The 21220-nt window shown below is 50.9% G+C and overlaps 7 protein-coding genes across 7 annotated transcripts; 4 read left to right on the forward strand and 3 right to left on the reverse strand.

Annotated features, from left to right (window-relative positions):
• Positions 1–98: 98 nt before the first annotated feature.
• P153DRAFT_433284 (uncharacterized protein) lies at positions 99–431 on the reverse strand (the record flags this gene model as incomplete). Its single annotated transcript, XM_033673016.1, has 1 exon — positions 99–431. The coding sequence occupies one exon, from the start codon at positions 429–431 to the stop codon at positions 99–101; it is 333 nt and encodes a 110-aa protein (XP_033521156.1).
• Positions 432–6684: 6253 nt separating this feature from the next.
• P153DRAFT_377728 (DNA binding regulatory protein-like protein AmdX) lies at positions 6685–10232 on the forward strand (the record flags this gene model as incomplete). The annotated part of the gene is made up of 3 exons (XM_033669751.1): positions 6685–6772; positions 6826–10101; positions 10150–10232. The coding sequence occupies 3 exons, from the start codon at positions 6685–6687 to the stop codon at positions 10230–10232; spliced, it is 3447 nt and encodes a 1148-aa protein (XP_033521157.1).
• Positions 10233–11013: 781 nt separating this feature from the next.
• On the forward strand, positions 11014–12356 carry P153DRAFT_368817 (uncharacterized protein). Its single transcript, XM_033668616.1, has one exon. The coding sequence runs from the start codon at positions 11492–11494 to the stop codon at positions 11909–11911; it is 420 nt and encodes a 139-aa protein (XP_033521158.1). The 5' UTR covers positions 11014–11491; the 3' UTR covers positions 11912–12356.
• Positions 12357–12494: 138 nt separating this feature from the next.
• P153DRAFT_368818 (trimeric LpxA-like protein) lies at positions 12495–13775 on the forward strand. Its single transcript, XM_033668617.1, has 3 exons — positions 12495–12664; positions 12927–13206; positions 13290–13775. The coding sequence occupies exons 1-3, from the start codon at positions 12611–12613 to the stop codon at positions 13598–13600; spliced, it is 645 nt and encodes a 214-aa protein (XP_033521159.1). The 5' UTR covers positions 12495–12610; the 3' UTR covers positions 13601–13775.
• A 1126-nt stretch (positions 13776–14901) lies between these two features.
• P153DRAFT_388090 (uncharacterized protein) lies at positions 14902–15221 on the forward strand (the record flags this gene model as incomplete). Its single annotated transcript, XM_033670721.1, has 2 exons — positions 14902–14987; positions 15035–15221. 2 exons carry the CDS (start codon positions 14902–14904, stop codon positions 15219–15221), a joined length of 273 nt encoding a protein of 90 aa, XP_033521160.1.
• A 916-nt stretch (positions 15222–16137) lies between these two features.
• P153DRAFT_388091 (uncharacterized protein) lies at positions 16138–17446 on the reverse strand (the record flags this gene model as incomplete). The annotated part of the gene is made up of 5 exons (XM_033670722.1): positions 16138–16303; positions 16356–16606; positions 16682–16791; positions 16842–17190; positions 17261–17446. The coding sequence occupies 5 exons, from the start codon at positions 17444–17446 to the stop codon at positions 16138–16140; spliced, it is 1062 nt and encodes a 353-aa protein (XP_033521161.1).
• A 2739-nt stretch (positions 17447–20185) lies between these two features.
• On the reverse strand, positions 20186–20941 carry P153DRAFT_69701 (uncharacterized protein). The gene has a single exon (XM_033673352.1). The coding sequence runs from the start codon at positions 20850–20852 to the stop codon at positions 20403–20405; it is 450 nt and encodes a 149-aa protein (XP_033521162.1). The 5' UTR covers positions 20853–20941; the 3' UTR covers positions 20186–20402.
• Positions 20942–21220: the final 279 nt, after the last annotated feature.

A 21220-nucleotide genomic window follows, 5' to 3' on the forward strand; every position in this document is an offset into this window, starting at 1 on the left:
CACACTGTAGTCTCTCATCTAAAAAATAAACATGACCCTCCCCCCCTCCCCTTTCTCCATCCCCATCCCCCTCCCCCCTCTCCACCCCATCCAACCGCTCAATCCCACGCCCGACACCCCCCCATTTTATTCCCACACACCCCCTCACTACTCGCCCAATCCAGCACCCAATAATGCACCGGCCACGCCACCGTACTCGCCCAAAAGATTCCAAAATACAGGCCCGCGCTAATTAGGCAGCCCGCACTCCGCGCATGAGAAGAGAGTGCTGGAGCTATCGCTGGAATCAGAGCGGGGATGCAGAGCAGCGCTGCAGTGCCAGCAATCGCCCAAGTTGGGGGAGGAGGCGGAGGGGATGAGCGTCCAGTCGATTGAGGTGGTTGAGGAGGAGGAGGAGGAGGAGGAGGAGGAGGAGGAGGAGGGGGTGTCATGGTGGGTGTTTTGTGTTGATGATGGTGATGTTGGATTTGTGGTGCTGGTTTGGGGGTTAGTGTGTTCGGGGGAGGGGGAGCCTTTTGTGGACATTAGTTCGGTTATTGTGTGTTTGCTGTACGTCAGGGGACTTGTTTATTGGGGGGTGTTTGTTGCGCTTGGTGTGATGTTTGTGGTTATGATTGCGCTTGTGATTGCGAACTCGAATACTGGACAGACGTGATGGAGTGTTGGTAGCGCTGCTACTGATGATGAGTTATCCTTTGAATGTGTTTGTAGTTTAGTTTCTAATGAGAACTCGATTTCGCGGTGATAAACGTTTAGCAAGTCTTGGACAGGTGTATTGGAGCGATTGTAGTTCTGCCCTGGGAATCTTATATAGACCACACTCCATATGTGCAATCATGAAATGTGGACGTTGTGAAGGCAGAATACATGCGTGATGTTTTTGGTGCACAAAGTTGTGAAGTAACTTGACTGTTGGTGAATTGAAGTAGGAAACACTCAACTGACAACTCTCGATGAATAGTCTTTCGAATGGTCTACTGTATACTGTTCTGTGTGGCTGTTTGGAGGTTTTCGATATGTGGCATGGTATGAGGAATGGAAATGTTGCTTGAACTTGTGGAGGCACTCATCTTTGAGCATGAGTTGGAACCTATGATTCCGTGGCTAGGAGGCGGACAGCTGAATCTGCACATCCTGACATCGGATGAAGGAAGAGGTTGAAGAATATAAAGAAGATAGACCTTATACTTGAAACCGCAGAATGAGATACATGGTGTTCAAATTCCTATTCAGTGTCGATCTCCAAAGTCCCGAAGGGTCTCGCCTGAATACGATTGCCACTGAAACAGTGTTTCTAACAGACATTAGGAGCCACTCTTCACTGCCAGTCAGTTGTTCACACAACCCTACTATGCTCTGGAGATGTTATTCGACATTGTAACGCGAGACTAGGAACGGACTCGATGAGACATCTCGAGTATTCCCACAGTCAAGGCTAATCGAATCTTGGGTATCTGACCTGATATGCTCCAAGAGACCCACAACAACAACTCGGGATACATCGCAGATTGCTCAACAGAATAGAAAATTCTACTCAATCGAGGCTGTCCAGCTGTGTGCGTATCTGTTGAGCTGATCCGCGGTCGCCACAAGTTCGATGACTCCTTCCACCACCATCACCGTCCCAGCAAGAACTAGCAATAAGTGGCGTTCCCTTCTAGATGACCCGTATCGCGTAAGCAGTCGGTAGACGCCGTTCACGCCATACGTAAGACACGTTCACGCTATGGGTCGATATTCCAGGTCTTGTTCTCGCAACAAGCAGTGGGGCGTATGTGTGATGGAAGAGGAGGCGAAATTCCCAACGTGAAGCACCAAGCATGAAGCAGGTATCGTGGGGGTCCTGGTCAACGCGCATCTCAACAGGCTTGATCGTTGTTTTTGTTGACGGCTCCAGTTACCGTTCCTGGATTGGTTGAGTGGATACGACATGGGGTGATATAGCGCACTCTGGGGACGGAAAACGAAAGGGAATTCCGCAGCTGTGGGGTATGGTTCAGATGCGTAGCGAAGATATCCCGTTGGCAAGTGGATCCTGGGAGCTCAGTCGAATTTGCTTCCAAAATATGACCGTGATTCAACGGAGAACGGCGACCATGTAATGATCTGAGAACGGATACTTGATTGTGACGAATCAGAAGAAGAGATTCGAATGAACGGCTCAAGGGTTCACCAACCATCACCATATATGCTTCGTCACAGTCGCGAGATCAACTCAGTCGATGCCAGGTGACTTTTCAGAAATATCTTTCTGCTTTGGTTTGTCGCTGAGTACGGTCACCCTTTTGTCCGTGCTCAACGTAGCAAACACTTGAGAAGTGCCGGTGGGATATCGGAAGTCGGAAGCCGGAAGCGGAATCGTTCCACCTTGAAAGCCCACACCGATGATAAGCCGATGAGCTGGAAAGTAATGTCTCGTTGATACTACAAGACTGCGATCAACATGTACATTCAGCGCCGCGGACATCCGTGGACGGGAAATATCTCGGAGAATAACAAACAATGGGGCCGTGATTTAAACGTCGAGTGGCAACGATAACGTTCAAGGTAGTAGACAGAGACTGGTACTGATCCGATCGATAGTGTACGTCCAGAACATCTTGTCTCGATAACAATATGATTGATGATGCAGCAAAGTACGTACCCAGCTGCACACAAAAACAATGTTTGGCTTCGCGATCAATGTAGGCCAGTACTACTAGGGAATAGCGTTGTTTAAATGTGTGCAGGTGACAACAAAGCTGCCTAGTTAGATGGTTGACTAGATGCTGCTGGAGCTAAGGGTCGTATGTTTAAATCGTTTAACTGTGACGGTCGCCAAGCTTAGTTCAATTCCAGGTATATCAGAAACAAAAGCTCTGTGTGATACGTTGCCGTAATTGACGGATATGCTGCGAAAGCGTTACGGCCTAAAGAACCGAAGAAAGGATCAAAGGCTGTTGAACACCCTTCATGCAGGCCAGTCACAGCTTAGATCGTGCCTTTCGTACCTCCAGGTCCAGTTTTCGCGTGTGTTATTACGATGGTATCATGTCGGGATCGAGTGGCATGATGCTTGCAATACGAGTGAACGGAACAGCTGCACATGCGGGTCTGGTTGGGTACAGCGATAGTCGAGGCGGCTATGTGCAAGCATCGCAGCATACATCTACTTCTAGGGGCGAACATGGAGGGGCCGTGGTGGAGCGAGGTGCATCGGGACTTCCTGGTCGCGTTAGTTCATCCTTGGCTGGAGCGGGATGTATTTAGCGGACGCTCGTCATTGAGTCTCTGCATATGCTCCCGTCTTGTTTGGTATCGTGTTGGCGTGAGTGGTGATTAGCTGTTCGGTATTATCTCGAGTATCGTACACAGTACAGTGGGGAATACGTCATGCACTGTGCGATCGGTATACCGAGACTTTCGAGCCATACTCTGGCTGCAGGCGGGACATGATCAGTTGAGAATGTGGAAAAGCACATGCGCGAAAGCCACAAACAAGACTATCGTTTTGCATATCCACTCTCAAGAGGGCAATATGATTGTCCACGAGCTTTGATAACCAATTCTTTGTTATCTCTTCTTGAAGCAGGCTAAAAACCTAGGCGCCGAAGGATTGAATGGCGCTGCCCTTGACTGTAAGTGGCATTTCTGGTTAGCAGTATCCCGAATACCGTGGCCATATGCAGTTTCAATGGCCCAAGGGTCCAAGTTGGTTGCAGATCGAGCGGTGCGAGCCGGTGGGTCTGTTCCCTCGAGCAGTAGAGGCGCGGCATACTACGAACCATTGTTAGCAGTCTGCAGAGCTCTTACACTCGGCCTATTCTTTGAATGTTGGCCGGGCCCACTGCCATTTGATTGACGTTGGTGGGCTTGAACGACATCCACTATGCGTAGTGTGCATCTGCCACGAGTTGGTCTGATGCACAACTACGGCAGATCTTCCATTGCCACAGGAAACAGACGTCACTATCCAGGGTCGCATTAGTCATGGGGACGACCTTGTAAGAAATACGCATAAATGGTGGTAGCCGACGGTTTATTGTGGGAACGTGACCTGGACTCGAGCAGCGGGCGGTTGAGCCGAAGCGAGAATGGTCGGTTGACAAACATGCGATAGAAACAAGAGCCGTCGTACGTAATCGTGCTCCACTACTCGGAGCAGGAAAATGGCGGCCGACGCTGTATGGCTGGAGACGCAACATGCGTGAATGTGAGCCAGGCTGCCTCACGCTTCAAACGGTCAGGTGCTGGAAAATATCCACAGTGGCCTATTGGCTCTATGCAGAATCGAGGCGGGTCATCGTCTTCGGCTGTCGGATATCTAGCGAGTCGCCATAGTCAGCTAGCTTGCAGACAAGGTAGTCCAGTGCAGGTAGTGCAGACATTGATTGCTATGTCAGTGACAAATTGCGACTAGAAGGGCGACACCGTTTTTGCAGCTGGCGATACTGTTCTACAAGTGGACCACTAGGAAAACGGCTCTGATCAGCGAGTAACGCCCTCGGTTGGTAAGGGTTAATAGCTACTGCATGAGCAGGGCTAGAGTGACGAAACCGTTTGGGAGCCGGTGGGCTGTGAACAAGTCCAATGGAAGCTGCGCGCTTTAGAATTAGCTGCATGGCCTAAAAGCGCCAACTCTAGAATTGTTCGGAAGTCCGGGGTAGTCTGGCGTATTGGTCTAAGCGTGGCCTCGCATCCTCCATCTGCTGCCGCCAGCTTTCCCCAGATTTTGCCAGGTTTGCTTACGGGTAGACGCTTGCTCCAGCAGATCGGTGAAGGCTCTCTGTACTGCAGGGCCGCGGATATATAATGCGCGCCATGTCATCGTCTTGTCTAGTTTCGTCGACGACTGCAGTTTGCAGTCGGCGCAGCGTGCTGTCAGTCGTGGTTGTTGGTGTAGTTCGGCGCTTTGGTGGCAGCAGAGACAAGGATGGCTGAATGTACCATGTAGGCCGAACGCGCGCATCCTCCCTTCGTTGCGGGTCCACGATGCTCGAGTCTGGGGAGCCAAGCTCACGCTCAAGCCATGGAGTCGTCCGGTTGCGTCGCAGGATGTGCTGCTGCATCGTGCACCCCAGACGCCTGCGATGGCGCCGAGAGCTATCCAGGAACAAGTGATGAAGGCTAATTTGGAATCTGCCGGCTACCAATCTATTCCAGCCGTGTGGTACGTACAAGTCTGACGTCGCCCAGACGCAGGCCAGCGAGCATTGTCGAAGACGGCGGCTCGATAGTAGAGGATTCGGCTCGACAGTGGATAGGCGATTCGGCAGCCACAGAGCGATGCTTGCTGCACGACAGCGGTCGAAAAACAACGCACACGGCGCCTGGCTTTGGTACCATGGGCCGAGGCCGTGTGGACCCCTGGAGCATATGATGCAGCCAAGGCGTGGTGCAGGTGAGAAGAGTCTCACTGGTACCTATTGCCGATCGGGTCGAGTTGCTGGCCCTGCCGACTTCCGGAGCGCAGACGACAGACGGTGTGTGCAGTGGGCCAGTGGGCCAGCGAGCCTCGCGATCAGCGCCAGCCAGCAACGGGCAAACTGTGGCCGCCTCTAGAAAAGTCTGCATGGGCAACTGGGAGCTCGCGGAGAGGCGAGTGCACGCAGACCCTGTCCACTGGCGGCCGACAGATCCCTGCAGGCCTGGGGCTTAGCTTGGAGGAGCGTTGCTGTGTCATGCACGCATCACGAGCACGGCCTCGGGGATCTGCTCGTTATTTGCTGTCTTGGGCTGGGACGAACGCACGCTCTGTAGACATTTGCTTTTGCCTCGTCGCCGTCACTTGCGTGAAGACTGCCGAGATACTTTGTTCAGAGCTTCATTGCGCTGCGTGTTTCGTGCGAGAGAGAGAGAAAAGGCCCCAGATTGCGTTACCCCAGCTTCTTTCTTTCCCCGGCTGTGCACCCGCGGCAGCACCACAGCCAATCGCCGCGCCGCTGTCCAGAGCTTGCCAATTGCTCCCGACGCCGTGTCTGCTCTGTATTCTAGCCCACAGGCAGTTCCAGCAAAGGCATCGGAACCTGGCGGTTGTGCCAGTAACGATTGCAGCAAGGCTGTACTAAGCGGCCCTCAGTCCAGCAACTCGCGAATGCTCACAGCCACCTCGACTATACGGGTCCTACCACTGTCCGTAGACTAGGTACGTACGTGCGCCATCGAGTGGACGGGCCGAATCAGCACAAGTTCCATCGACGTCCCTGGTTCATCTCTCCGCCGAGTCCGTTCAGCACAGGCTCGTCCTCTTGCAAGACGCCCTTGCAAACCATCTACGCTCCTGAGACCGCTTGCACTCGACATAACCCTCCAGTGGACATCAATTGGCCTTCTCCCACACACCTCCATTCTTTCCCACAGCGCCGAATTACCCCAGCTGCAACTGGCCATACACACGTCGCGCCCGAAGCCTTACATTGCTCACCTGCCCTCGCAACCTCGCCCCCAAACACCCCACGAACACCTGTTTGGCGTGGAGGCCTGCACAAGGTACTGCACTCTACTCTCGCTCTTGTGCCAACAGTTTGCTGACGTGCGTGCGCGGTTGCAGCGCCCTTGTCTCTTCGAGTCCTTAGTTACTCGACGAGTTTGTCAGTCCACGAAGCTTCACTTTCGCTTCACCAAGTCGGGCCCCTTTGAAGGTCCACAAGGCGAATTGCGTTGTGCCAGGCCAAGTCGAACATCACATAAGCAACGTGACTGATCATGTCTGCGCAAATCGAAGGCACGAGCCCTATGGCTCAGGCGAGCACTCCCAGCGACGGGTCGGGAAGCACCGTCGGCAGTAGTACCAGTGAGTGACAAACCACTGACAACCTCGTACCATACACTGACAATGCATGTCAGTTGTTGCGTCTGTACAGACTGCGCAACCAACAACCTCACAGCCCACCACGGCGACCTTCCCCCCGCCAAAGACAGACAAGCCCAGGCCACACGTCTGCACGACATGCAGTCGATCGTTCGCACGGCTGGAGCACCTGAAGCGCCACGAGCGATCTCACACCAAAGAGAAGCCTTTCGAGTGCCCACAATGTACCCGATGCTTTGCGCGGCGTGACTTGCTGTTGCGACACCAGCAGAAGCTGCATCAGTCTGGAGCAACGTCTACAAGGCCTCGCAATGCTCGTCGGGAAAGCACGACTGGCTTGCCTCCCAACTCCACAGCGCGTGTACGCAAGAACTCGGTGTCGAACAATCTTGGCAGCGGGAGTATGAGGCCCAGAGCGAACACGATCGGTCACATTGACGCAGGCCATCTGAGTAACTTCTTGGCAAACCACAACGCATCGTTAGCGGTGGGCTCAGGAAGCCATCATCCAGGACATTCTCGTCATGCGAGTATCTCTGGCATGAACCCAGCTAGTCAGTTTGATTACAGAGGCCTGTCAACATCTTTGGGCAACCACGGCCAACATCATGGACTACCAAGGATAGACACACATCTTGGCCTAAGCTTAAGCGGCGGGCTTCGAACAGCACCCATGCCAACTGTTGGCCCTGACGATCTTGAGCTCGAGAAATTCTTTGGTCCGTCGTCAGCATCCACCATCAATCCCAATCAGTTGCATCATTTCAACGCCTCTGTTGGACATCCGCAATCGCCATTTCATCAATTCGCCAACCCCTTCGCTGGAAACAACCCCATCGAAGAGGATGACTTCGTATGGAACACAAGCCTAGACAATTCGATGATGTTCAATGAGTTGGCTGTCGACGGATCGTCACCCTCAGCCATGAGTAATGCAAGCCAAAATACATTCAACGAAATAATGATAGACGGCTCAGGTCAGCCCACATCTGCCGCCATGTGGCATAACCCATTAGTTACTCACGCCAACATCAACCCGACACCCTACACCCTCGACGCCATGGCTCCTGTATTTCCTGAGTTGATGATGCATGCCGTCTCACCCAATGATCTTGGAGACCATGGAGTTCAGAACGACTTCTATATGGCTTCGCCTCCTCCACTACCAAACACAAGTCCCTCTGCAGGCATTCCTGGTATGCCCAATCAATATTTCCAGGCACCCTTGACCTTCAACTCTGATTCTGGTAGTATATCTTCGTCCAGAAATGGAAGTGCGAGGCACAGCTCAGTAACGTCCGTCTCTACAGAATCCATCACCGATGCTACCAGACAAGCTCTGATGTTCAATTTGTCGCAAGCTCTTGGGTACGGTCATCCGCAAAGGAAATTCTCTCAACCTCAAATCAGCTCACCCTTGTCTACTACAAACAGTGGAAAACCCCAGGTCCAGGTTGCCTCGCTTCCAACTACCATGGATCTCCAACGCTTTGTGAACGCATATATACAATTCTTTCATCCTCACCTACCCTTTCTACATATCCCAACTTTGTGTTTTGATACTCCAGCATACACATATCACCTGCGCACTTCTAGCAGCTACAATCACGACGGCATGGTTGGTGGTGGTGGCTGTCTAATTCTGGCGATGGCAGCGATTGGTGCTCTCTACGAGTTCGAGCACAATGTTGCGAAAGAACTCTTCGAGGCCGCGAAGAAGATGATTCTTTACTATTTGGACGAGCGTCGTCGAGCTGGTCTTTCAGCTGCAGTCAATGGACCCAGCGTTACTAACGACTCTCTCAACAAACCACCACTGTGGTTAGTTCAGGCCATGTTGTTGAACCTTATATTTGGTCACAACTGTGGTGATCGACAGGCTGCTGAGGTCGCCAGCACTCATTGTGCAGCCCTTGTGAGTCTCGCAAAAGCTTCTGGGTTGGATAAAGCTGCGACTGCAGAGACGATGAGCCATAGTCCCCGTCATCAAACGAACGGTCATGATGTTAGCATGATGGACGACACAGATATGAATCATGATCACTCCCAGACTGACACCGTCAACGAACACGCCCAGTGGATTCAATGGAAGAAGATCGAGGAACGCAAACGAACGTACTTCGCTGTGTTTTCAATGTCGAGCTTGTTAGTTTCGGCGTACGCACATGCTCCACGGATTCTGAATTCCGAGATTCGCCTCGACCTTCCTTGCGAGGAAGACATTTGGTGCGCAGACAGCCCTCAGGCATGGATGGCAATGGGCGGCCCAATGGTTGCACAAACAAGAGGACTATCTTTCAATGCTGCCATGACCTACTTGCTGGAAGCCAGCACACGACAGTCAGGCAATCGCATGCATAACTCATATGCTCAAGCATACAGCGGCCAGTCTATGAACGACAGCACTGGAAGCGATATTCGACCTAGCACATTCGGGTGCTACGTCCTGATCAATGCGCTACACGTTTACATTTGGGAGACACGACAAAGACACACCGGACGTTTGTGGAAAACACAGGAGACTGAAGCCATGCATGCCCAAGTTGAACCTGCACTGAAGGCCTGGCAGTCTGCTTGGAGGACCAACCCCAATCACAGCATTGAGCGACCTAGCCCATTCGGTCCATTGTCCGCTGACTGCATACCCTTGTTGGACCTAGCGTACGTGAGGCTTTTCATCAATCTTGCCAGGTCCAAGGAACTTTTGTGGCAGCGAGACTTTGATGGCATGGCCAATGAGCTCGCAAGAGGCATTGAAATCGTTGCCCAAGCCGACGGTTCCCCGGAGAGTTCCTCGTCCTCGGACCCTAGAAACACAGATGGTTCTGATATTGTCGGCCATATCAACCAGTCCAACCAATCGTCAAAACGCGAAAAACACCTTCGCAAAGCTGCGTTTTATGCAGCCGACTCTCTTTCTATGGCAGATAAACTTGGTGCAACATACGTCGATTTCACTGCTAGGGAACTACCTAACTCATCCGCATTGTGTACCTTCGACTGTGCACAAGTTCTCGCTGAATGGGTCGCCACTGTTCAAGATCGTGTTGGGCGTTTCCTAGGTATTCTGGGCAAAGACAATATCGACTTCACCGCCGTTCCTGCAATCATGCTCCTTGAAGAGGAGGACGTCAAGCTCCTGCAGAAGGTTGCGGACATTCTCCACCACGCGGATATGAAACTGGCTTACGATATGTCTGCCAATTCAGGGCCTGTATTCAGTGGTTATTCGAACCTGGGCCACGTCGGATATGGCACGAAGCTACTCATGGTGACAGCGTATATGCTGTCCAAGGCTGCTGTCTGGCCAGGTGAGTTGCAATGTCCATTCTTCTGTTTATGTGCTAACCATATTCCAGTTACCCACGTCCAAGCACGCGCACTAGAATCGCATGCCAATCACATCAACCAACGAGCGGAAAACTCCGTGAAAGCCTCGTAAATTCTTCATCTTTTCGTTTTGTACAAACTTTACGCCACACCATCACCACGGAGTTCACCACAGTCAATACCCCTGGCGACATGACAGCCTGAACGACCATCAACGAACCTCACGAACTGCCTCGACCTGTATTCTTGTACAGTACGCAGCAGGCTATCCAGATCGGCATGAATCGAAAATGGAACAAATCATAGTGCTTGTCTTAATGGAGATATGTTGTTGATGTTCTGGGAAATTTCTCACTCTCATTATTCTTCTGCGATCGTTCTTGACCTCATACGATCTTTCTTGAGAGGCTGTTCCTTCGCTTTTCGTGCCTTCGACACATTTCATTGTCCACAAAATGCTACGCATGTTCAATTCCGGCTGGCAGCCGAACTTATCAACACACAGGCGTTCATGGTAGGGTTTAGGAAGTTTTTCCACTGGAGTTCAATTGTCTTCAGTTTCACGAGGTTCTGTATCAACGAGAGCGGCCTTCGAAAGCACGTTCAAGACCTGTTTGTTTCGTCCTTAAGAACTTGGTAGCAACGATATTACGAATGATGGTATAATCCGGGTTCAGGATGCCAAGTCAGCGCGGGAAAAAGTCTAGTTGGTCAAAGGACCAGGAGTATATTGAATAAACGCATTGTTTTCTGCACACACGCACACACTTCAAAGTCACATGTAAATCTACCTCACGGTCACAGGCTTACACTCGGCCCAAATCCGGATTTCCCATACACGCAGCAGCAGCTTCCAGACCCTGAAATCTCGTCCCCCCTAAAATTCTGCTCGGTCATCTCGACGCTACTAACATACCCGGTGCCACGTTCTTTCCTGCCTTATACTACTCTACGGTCCGCTAGCGGGAAGGCATGTTACATGCACTAAAACTCCGCCTTGTGTCGGACCAAGGTCTAATGTTCGCGCTTGCGCTTGCGCTTACAGTTCGCGCTGCATGCATACAGTCTGGCTTCCGGCGCCGTCCGATGGGGCTTTATTCATAGCCACCTCGCGCTCGGAGTCGTGGCCGGATCTTCGGACGATCGGCGATAGGGCGTGTGTGTTCGGAGGGTGTGTGGGCGTGGGGTGTATTTTGGTATGTATACATATGCATCATCAGGGTGGGATCAGTCGATCGGCGTTTTACACAGCACTTGCCTGGGTAGATATCGACCATTGACTAGACCAGACCAGAAGGCTTATACGGCCCAGATACGCTACGTCGATATCTACACACACAACGTCTCCACATTCCTACCCAGCAAACCCGCATGGACAGGGCATGTGCGTCTGTCCGTCCGTTCGTCTACCACCCACACATGCCATCCCCGACGTCGGATTTAGCTCCCACTAGCGATCTGGGGAAGCATCGCAGCTCGGCGTGCACAGCCAGCCTGTCGGAGGCCCTCCGTTATGGAACATGCCTTGTCACAAGACAAGATCTCTGGGTGGCTTTGGGGGTCGGATTCGGATCTGGATGGCTTTTCTGTGCATGGCTTCGGGCCTATACTAGACATGGCCAGACAAGATCAGATCACATCAGACCAGGCACCCCGCTTGTGGAGATTTGCATGGTTGACGGATTTTCTTGGCGGGAGAGAGTGTTCGTGGAAGATTTCGAGCGGGGAGAGCGATTGGCTGCTCGGGGTGGGTATATCTGTTTGCTCAGGGTGAGGTATGCGGTTTGGTGAATGCCATTTGGTCTGCTTTGGTGTAGTGGGACATGTGGAGGTGGATCTACTCGTGGATCTACCATGGGTGTGTGCTATCGTGAAGGAATGTGTCCGAAGATTCTCGGTTCACACAACCTAAGAATAGTTCTGATGTGAATGCTGGGAGGTTTCGATCTCGTGTGTTGAAGGTCATTGTGGATGGACTCTGGTGCCGGGTAAATATCTTGGAAACGCTGGTTCCTTGGAGACTGGAGACGGCGGTATAACTTACGCTAGTTTTCGAAGATAGTAGGAAGTTCAAGAACTACTGTGGGAACTATTACACGTCGTTATCAGGCACTGTGGCCTAGTCACTGCGCCTCTGCAAGTTGTTAGGCGATTAGATAGATTTCTACGGTAGCACGATAAGGCGCGTACCAAGAGGGAATGCACCAGCCACATCTCACAAAGGAGCACGCGAAGTGGGACATGAGAGCCGAAGAACACTGACGTCTATCAGAGAATGCGATGTTCGACTAGTCGCGTCGTCGTGATGGAGCACGTGCGTACGCGTTTCATTGGTTCCTTCCAACGCTTGGACCGTGCTTTTCCACTCCTTCGACGTTGCGCCATATCTTCTTCTCGCTTCACAACTGCCGCAGCGGGTTTCTTGGGAAGCAACCGGGATTCTGAAGCGTCTTCGAGAATAGTAAAGGCGCACGGGAAGTGCCGCGGAAGATGTCGCGTCCTGCGGCGAGGAAAGCTGTGCCCAAGGGCGAGTATATTGAGACTGTAAGTATTGTGTAATCGAGCATTGCCGGATATGCTCTAGTCTATGAGTTTCCTTCCGTACAGCGTACTCGATCAGACTACGCTTTTGTACTCGATTAGACTACGCTTTTGTAGGCTTCTTCTCTCGCTGGTTGGTCCTCGACCGGCTTCTCTTTATCATCTTTTCTCGGTTCTCGTAATGTTGTTTGCGTGCATGTCTAGCTTCATGTTTCTCAAGGCTAGCAGGCATATGGATGTTTGGTCAGCTCTGACCGGTCTGTAGGACTCCGGTAACAAAGTCTCTCGACGCTCTGCTATTACTGGAACAGCAAATATCACGCTAGGCGGCCGGACTGTCATCATGGCAGACGTACAATTGCGAGGCGATCTACATTCTACACGTCCGGTCCCGTCGCAATCGGGGAGAGAGGTTACGCCTACCAGCATCAGCATTGGCCGATGTACAGTCATATCCACAGGAAGCGTCATCAAGCCCCCGTGTCGAATCAGCAGAGGTCAGGTTCAATACTACCCGATGAAGATCGGCGACAATGTATACGTAGGTATGTGAACAAATCCTTCCCAGGCTTGGAAATCTCGAACTGAGAATACCTTTGTTGCCTGATGTCAAACTAACACGCTCAAGGTCCCAACTGCACGATACAGGCCATCAATATATCATCACATGTTCATATCGGGGAGAAGGTCACTATACAGCCCTTTGTTATCATCAAAGAGAATGTCAAGATCTTGCCGCACTCCGTGGTACCCGCTAATATGGTCATCGCCTCGGGATCTGTTGTCGGTGGACAGCCTGCGAGGATAGTCGGCGAGGTGGGAGAAGGCTGGGGCGTCAGTGGAGGTGGCGCAGGCGGAGGGCTTGGGGTCGGTGGAGGCGGAGAGGAGAAGTGGGTTGAGGGTGGCGATCTGAGGGAGTTGGTGAGGAGTATCAAGTAGTCATCTGAGTGAAAAGGGATTTGGTTTGAAGTAAATAGATAGATCTTCACGGCGTAATGTCCCCAGTACCTAGATGGGCTGGTGGCCATCTCTGTCTGTCTTCTTGATACAATTATTGTCGGGTGTGACAACAATTTCTATATACTGTTCGGACCTCGTTAAGATTATATTGTCCAACTTACCAACTGACATGAATCTGGTAAGAGCCGAAGCTCTGAATCTGATATAGCCGATCGAATCTCATATTAAAAACCAGTAGTCCATATTCGCCACTGGCAAAGCTCCGTTCGTAGGACTGTCAGATATCCATTAGGTGGAATTCTCATAGCTCCTTGAGATGCTGTCACCTAAAAGACCCACCCATGTGCTTATGATTCAAAGTGAGATCAGGCTACAAGCCTTGTCCGCCTTCAAATTATCCAGAAAAAACTTTGTCGACACTCCCCCAACACCACAACTTGCACTCAGCCACAAACTGGCAACTTCTGTCATCGCTCCCTATATCAACTCAGCTTTCGTGTGCGCACGAACAGTGCTGTACTCTATTTGCACCTGTGAGTGTGTCGGCCGCCCTTCCAGTCTCAACTATGCAACCTAACGAAAATTCGACCTTCACAGATTGCTTCGTGTCTGGAACAAGCTTGGCTGGGCCTTGCCATAAGTCATTGAATGATTGTATGGATCTAATATCAACGAAGAGACCTGCCCACAAGTCCATATGGATCAACGCCCGCATGTTGCATTCGGAGACTCTTCAGACCCAACCCAGACGTTCCGTCCTCCGAAGCTCCCAATAGGTACTGATGAAAAGGGAAATGAACTAGGAGTACCTTTTCGTCTAGCAGAATTAGCAAGCGGCATCAAAACCAATCTTCGTTGGAGGAATATATCGATATCTGAGGCGCAAGACGGGCCAGCAGTACGAGAATCAGACACGGCATTTCGACCAGGCGCTGAATACTGGTATAAAGCTGAAGCTCGGAGCTCGTCAAGACCTGGGGAGAAATAGTTATTGGTAAGAATGTTTGCGTTACTGCGAAGTATGGTGGTTGTTTTGACATATTTCAGGCCCAAATCCACTACATCCAGATCTTCCAGAGGTGGTCTCGCTTCCACCCAAATGGCCTCAATTAAACCCTCAGATTTATACTGTACCAGAGTGTGATCCATTCTATCCCTTTAACCCATATTGCTTGTCACTATGGGTACTCGAGGATGCGAAGTGTATTCGTAAGAGCCTCAAAACTCTTGTTAGCGAAATACCAGGATTGGAGTAGCTTTATGGAAACGAAGAAGATAAGATGACACCGCCCTACATCAGGTTCAACACAGTTTATTCCAAGGAAAGCGACATCGAGAAAGCTGATGAATTTCTGAGACTCTACCTGTACAGCACTGCGCTTGCCTCACTCCTCATTGAACTGAAACACGCAGTCCTTATTCCAGTGTCTATGGAAACGACAAGCGGCACGCCTACGATATATTGGCGTTCCTATCCACGAAGACAAATGCACCAATGGTGAACTATATCGATTTCATCACCAAGAAGTGCGGGCACCTTCAGAACGAGATCCTGCGCGTCTGTTTCTTCAGTTCATCTCAACCATATGGCCACACGTGAATCGTTCAGTCGATCCCGGTACGAGTAACACCTCCACTGAGCCTGACAATTCGAACACACTACGTTAAAGGATAACATAGATCTCTGAGTTTCTGGGGCTTGGCTCATGACCTTCACTCATTTTGAAGACGGTGGCGGGATGAGGAGCAATATCTGGTGGACTACATTCGACCAATATCGAGAAGGGGGTGGAAGTGCTTGGGCGCCTCGTAAAGCAAGAGATTACACTCACATTGCGCGACGGTCTTTGTGTGGAGGCGAGTTACAAGGAAGCGCTGTATACTATGAAGGACAGTGGACTTATCTAAGCGCTGAGTTTTGTTTTCCACCACGATGAAACACCCATAGACGTAATGGCTGAATCTGTCCAAAGCAAGGTTCTTGGCGCAACAATCCGTACACATTCGTTTTTATATATTGATCGCCGCAACACGTGGCGATCGGGCGCAACCGTGTTTCAACGCGGGAGAATCCACCCAAAACCCAACTGCTCGGAAATGAGGGCACACGTTTACGGCATATAGGGTTTAAATTGACAGACGACGACCTTGACCTCTATCTGGATCTTCAAAGTGAGGCTGTGTATCGTGTATTCAACGGCCATCCATGTGTAACATATTCGTGGTCATTACTTCATGATACATCTCCACAGCGCCGATCGGTGCCAAATTCTGTGTAACATGACACAACACCCGTAACCCGGTTCTTGTAGCACCTTCGGCGGTTTTCTCGCGGCGTGCAGTTTCACTTCATGCGCTGACATGGTTGCATCGGCGGCAACCGAAACGGAGTTTTCACGTGAATGGCAATTCTGCATCGGGTATGTCGTGCGACCCGAACGCGAAACAGAGTCCCCAAGTTGGATGTGCAGTGGTAGTGAGTGTCTTGAAATGATAGAATTGCTTTTTGATGTCATCTAAACGAGTGAAGTCTCCTGTTTGCCGTTCTTGATCTCCATGCTCGACAGTTCGAAGTCTGTCTTGTGGTATATTCCCTGGTTGTCCCACGAGTCGGTAGATGTGTCGCCCTTCCCGTCGGAGTATGCTGTTGCGCTATGGCTGGTGATATACTCAGCGGGTTGTCTAGACACTGTTAGCGAAGCGTCCGGGTTCAAGAGTTTGTTGCGAGACATACTTGCTGCGTCGGCCCGTACCAGGAGCAGTTTCCATGATATTAGATGCCAACTTCTTCGAGGTCAATGACGTGTGTATGTCTCTGATCAATGGGCGCAACACTGGAATGCATTGTACGATAATCGTGCCAACGACTTCTGATGAAAACCAGACGTTCGAGAGCGCGTTTCGCCAAAAGTACATCGTGTCCTTGTCGTTTCCTTCGCTCTTCCAGCCTGTTCGTATCGCTGATACGACGGCAACTATCATTCCCTGCGTGAAGCCTTACGTTAGTGACCCGACCTTTTGCGACGCTCAAGCGGCGTAATGGTGTACATCGTCACTTACCAGACTCATAGTTGCACAAAGACCGACCTTCTCAACCCTGCGCATATCCAGATGCCATGTAATGATCCATGGGAAAAGAGCCAGGACAAAGTCCATAATAATGTTGTACACTGGCCGTATTGTTAGTGAACTGAGATGTGAGTTCTCGAGCTCAACTCACCATTGCCACCCTCTTTAAACCCTTGTCGAAAATCCCAATCGAGATACAAGTTAATACGGTACCAGACGTTATAACTTGGCTTGTCGTAGATCTTGGCCCATTGGAAGACAACCTTGACAACCATGTAGAGGTTCATGGACACAATGATGTACCACAGCACCCATCTTTGCCAGCCTTTGGTCAGCTTGAGTAGGGTCACTGCGAATGCCGTCTTCGTCAATGCCTGCCCTACAAGGGTGCCACACGATGTTATGTTGATGAGAATGTGCATGCGATCGTCCCATACATCAGCGACATAGCCAGTTGCAAACTCCAATGATATTAGACTGTTGTTGACTGTGAGGATGATCTGAAGAGGGGTTAGACACGGCTTGCTACATATATATCTGATAGTGCATCGGACGCAAAGAGGTGCTCACCCAGGATACAATAAGAATCCAGTCATCATACCAGAGTCCATGGCGTCGAGTGATTTTGATCCACACCCGAAGGCCGAGAAACGCAGTCGCACCGGCATACAGAGTCCATAGGCCGACATTGAGTGGTATAGAGGGGTCGACATAGACGTGGGCGTCCTCTCTGGTTTGAATCCCATGGGAGAGCATCATAACATTCTGGTTAAGCGAGCAATTCCGAAACGAAGTGAAAAATGAAGGAGTGTGAGGAAAGAGGGCGGGTGATGAACGGTAAAACGGAAAAAAACAAAAAACAAGAAAGAAGGCAAAAGAGAGAATGGAATCAACCCGTTCCCAATAAGTCTACGCGAGGAAAGTGACAGTCTTACAGCCTTTTGGAGGCATCAACATCCTTCAGCACATGCATCGGGTTCTAGACTGGACTCGCGAAATGAAGCCCCTAGGACGCCCCTGCGAAGGAATTGGTGGAACAACCGTTATGTGCCTAACGGCTCTGTGCGTGATCCGGGATGCTGGCATGTTCACGGCTTGCTAGCCAAAAGAGGACATGTTCCTGTTACGTGCAGGGTTTCGATTACGCGGGACGGAAGCCGTAGAAGAAGGCTTCGTCAACTGCAGACACTGGCGCGAAATTTCCACCGGTATACGACAGCTGTCACGCGTCCCATGAATGGCTCATCTGTCGAAAAGAGGCCCACATACGTACGCATCGTCAGAGGAACATTTTCTCCGCGAACTACAAAGGTGTGACTAAAGAGGATCGTGTGCAGGAAAAGACACCAACCTGGCGCATTGGTCAAGATCGTGGCTGCGCCTGGTTTCTGCCTCGATGAGCCACGCTGAACACGCTGACCACGTTCGTCCCGGAGCCGACCGTCGGAAGGCCCGAAATGAGGTGTAAATTGAAACTGCATTTGTGATCTCAGCATGACGCCAAGCCTGATGGGTCTGTATCAAGCTATCAGCTCAGGCAGCACGGTGGTCGTAGAATTTTTAGAGATGGCTGCAATCTCCCAGGTAGGTGCTTGGAAAGCGAAAACGCGGGGCGTTTCACCATCAGCCCAACTTGCCGAGCCGAAGCACGCGAACAACGTCATCGTATCGCTTATCTTGTTTCCTCCACCTGCTCTGGTATCCCGCTGATTCCCCAATTGTACCATGGCTGAGGAACAATTGCGACTAGCTTCCGTGCGGGGCGGCAGAGATGGGAGCACATCAGCGGCATATCACAGTACCTAACCTAATCAGACGCGCAATACGTTCACGCCAACTTGCGACCAGACGCTGGCCGAGTTTAGGTAATATGTACAGAGCATAAGGTCCACGGTACCGTGCGTGGAGATTTTGCTTCGCCGATGATGGAGCGAGATCGAATTCGTGGTTGCAGGGATACCGCAATCTTAAATTACCTCAAGATTACCCAAGAGTTCGGTACTTGCACTGCGGACTTAAGACATCGTTGCCCTCTTTACCAAGGCTTCCTTCTCTCTTGGAAAACCGTTTTTTCATACAGAATCATCCCATCTCACCCTCTTGGCAGTTGTAGTTCGCCCATATCAGGCTTTTGTCACCGAGAGAAAATCAATTATGACCAACATGATAAGAGACTTATCGCTGGCATCCCTGGTTATATGCTTAAATCCTTCATGCTGCGCCCTCTTGTTGTTGGCCGTGGGCAGGCACATGCTAACAATAGGAATGTACACTCCCAAAGTCACCTTCTATTACTGGTTATGCAACAGCAAGTTGTAGTGTTGCAGCGTCGTTATTGGCAAGAAACGTGTAGGGTTACATGTGTTTCTTCTTATGAGTGCATGTTCTCATTGTTCTTGCGTAGCAGGTTTCATGTTATCTGTGAGTGCCTTCGCTAGACTCGCCTTGCCGTTCAAGCAGCACTTGAGATGCTCTTTGGTTTTGTCGATTATTCACATATCTGCCAATGATAGCAACTTGCTTACCACCATGATCCTCATCGACTTCGCCTTTGGATGCGCAACCAGGAACTCTATGGACGAACTCGTTGCTATTCCGTAGGCCACGTGCTTGGTCGCCTCATAACTGGAGGAGTTTCTGACTCCGATGTGCAATATTCGCAGTGGAGACTTATGAGTGATTGGATACGAAGTGCGGAGTCTGTGGTGTGGTCAAGTGGTCAAATGACCATAGAATGGGTCGCGTGCTGGACGATCGAGGTGCGCAAATCGCTATATCCTTCGGCAATAACGACTGAAGAGGGCGGAGCACAACGTAGGTAGGTGTCATCGTATGAACATATGCATGCGTGTATGCAACTCGTAACGCGTTCAGACTGTGTGACATCGCTTGTCGCAGGCCGATGTGGTGTGACTTGTAATTCTTTGAGGTGACAGTCTCAGATAGATGTTGAGGATGGTAGGTGAAGAGGATGCACGTTGATCACAGCGAGGGCGTTCCAGATGTATTGTCATCTGCTCATGCTCAAGACATTGACTGCTAGAGCACAGTGCTAGGACCAAGAAGACCATGGGCTTGGTCGACAAATAAGCAGTGCGTTGGCAAGAATTATGGGTTGAGGTCGACTCCACAGTTCCAACACAGCGATCTTGAAGTCCCACGACGCACATCAAAGCGCACTTGTTCGTCAAGAGATCCCATTTGTAGCAGCAATAGAGCGTAAGAAGACAAGAATGCATATCGAAACCGCCACTCATACATTGGCCTAGCCATTCCATCTGAACAGCCACGCGTGATTACCACAAGCAACGCATACAGGCACTCGCAGAGGCAGTGATTGATATCTTGCTGCTAGATAAATATAGAAACGTCCACCCTTGCGAGGACCAAAAATATGAAGATCCCAGCATACAATATCCCCTCACCCTGCCTCACTCCCAGCAAACCACTCACTCTCCAACAGTATACTCCCTTCCAAAAATACACCATTAACACCGGCATCACCACGCTTCCCCCATCAGACCACGTACAAAGCAAAAAAACACTACCACAAGCACCACTTTACTCCCCACCTCCACATCAAACCTCTCCCAACAAAACCACCCAAAACAACATCAACAAGACAGCAAAACCCCAAAACACACCCAACAAGCCCCCACAATCACTCCGCCACAAACCCGCACCACCTTCCTCCCCCATCCCCTCTCACCCCTCACCCCGAAGCTAACCCGAAACCCACCCGCGACAAACACCGCCGACATTGAACCATTGAACCCGCCCCGAAACGCAAAAACGCCGAGCACAACACAATACCCAACACCCGAACCCGAAGGTGCCTGACGTGTGCTAGACTTTTCGAGAGATAGTGCACAGACGCGGATAGGAGTGGAAGCCGTAGATAGGTAAGTAAAAGGCCGGGGTAAGCCAGGTCAAGCCAGGTCAAGCCAGGGAAAGGAATAAAGTTCAGCTCATTCCGGGAGACTGGGGAGACTGGGGTGGGGTGGGAGGTGCTATTTATAAACGCGTGTGTTTGTCTGGGGGTTGGTTGCTGGTAACTTGCTGTTTCGTTGATTTTCGTAGGCAGATGGCTTTTGGGGAGATAGTCGGACACTGAGATGGTGGGGGTTTGCGCGGTTGTGCTGATACGTATCGTCTCCTTCATCGCGTACTTCTATAGATGTTTGCGAGGGTTGGGTAGTGTGTAGTTAATGTGCTTTTGGGGCAAGTCGCACCCGCTCCGTCTCTCGAAGACCACGGTTGGACTGTACGTACGATCGATAATGTGCAGTGTCGAGCGCGATGAGATTGCTACAAGTATGCAGTGGGAAGGTAATTCCCTACCGTTTTGATAAGAGCACGGTACTGGCACTGGTACTGGGTATCTGATCTGCAGCAGCTGAAGACATAAAATCGTATTGTGTCATGTAGTATTCGTCCCAACTAAACCTCACCACACTCTCCCCACCCACCCAAGTCCTCCACCTCCTCGCAGCGCAAAAACCAAGCGATAAAGACCCATCAAGTCCCATC

This window comes from Dothidotthia symphoricarpi, assembly GCF_010015815.1.
Source record: "Dothidotthia symphoricarpi CBS 119687 unplaced genomic scaffold P153scaffold_16, whole genome shotgun sequence".
Lineage (NCBI taxonomy): Eukaryota > Fungi > Ascomycota > Dothideomycetes > Pleosporales > Dothidotthiaceae > Dothidotthia > Dothidotthia symphoricarpi.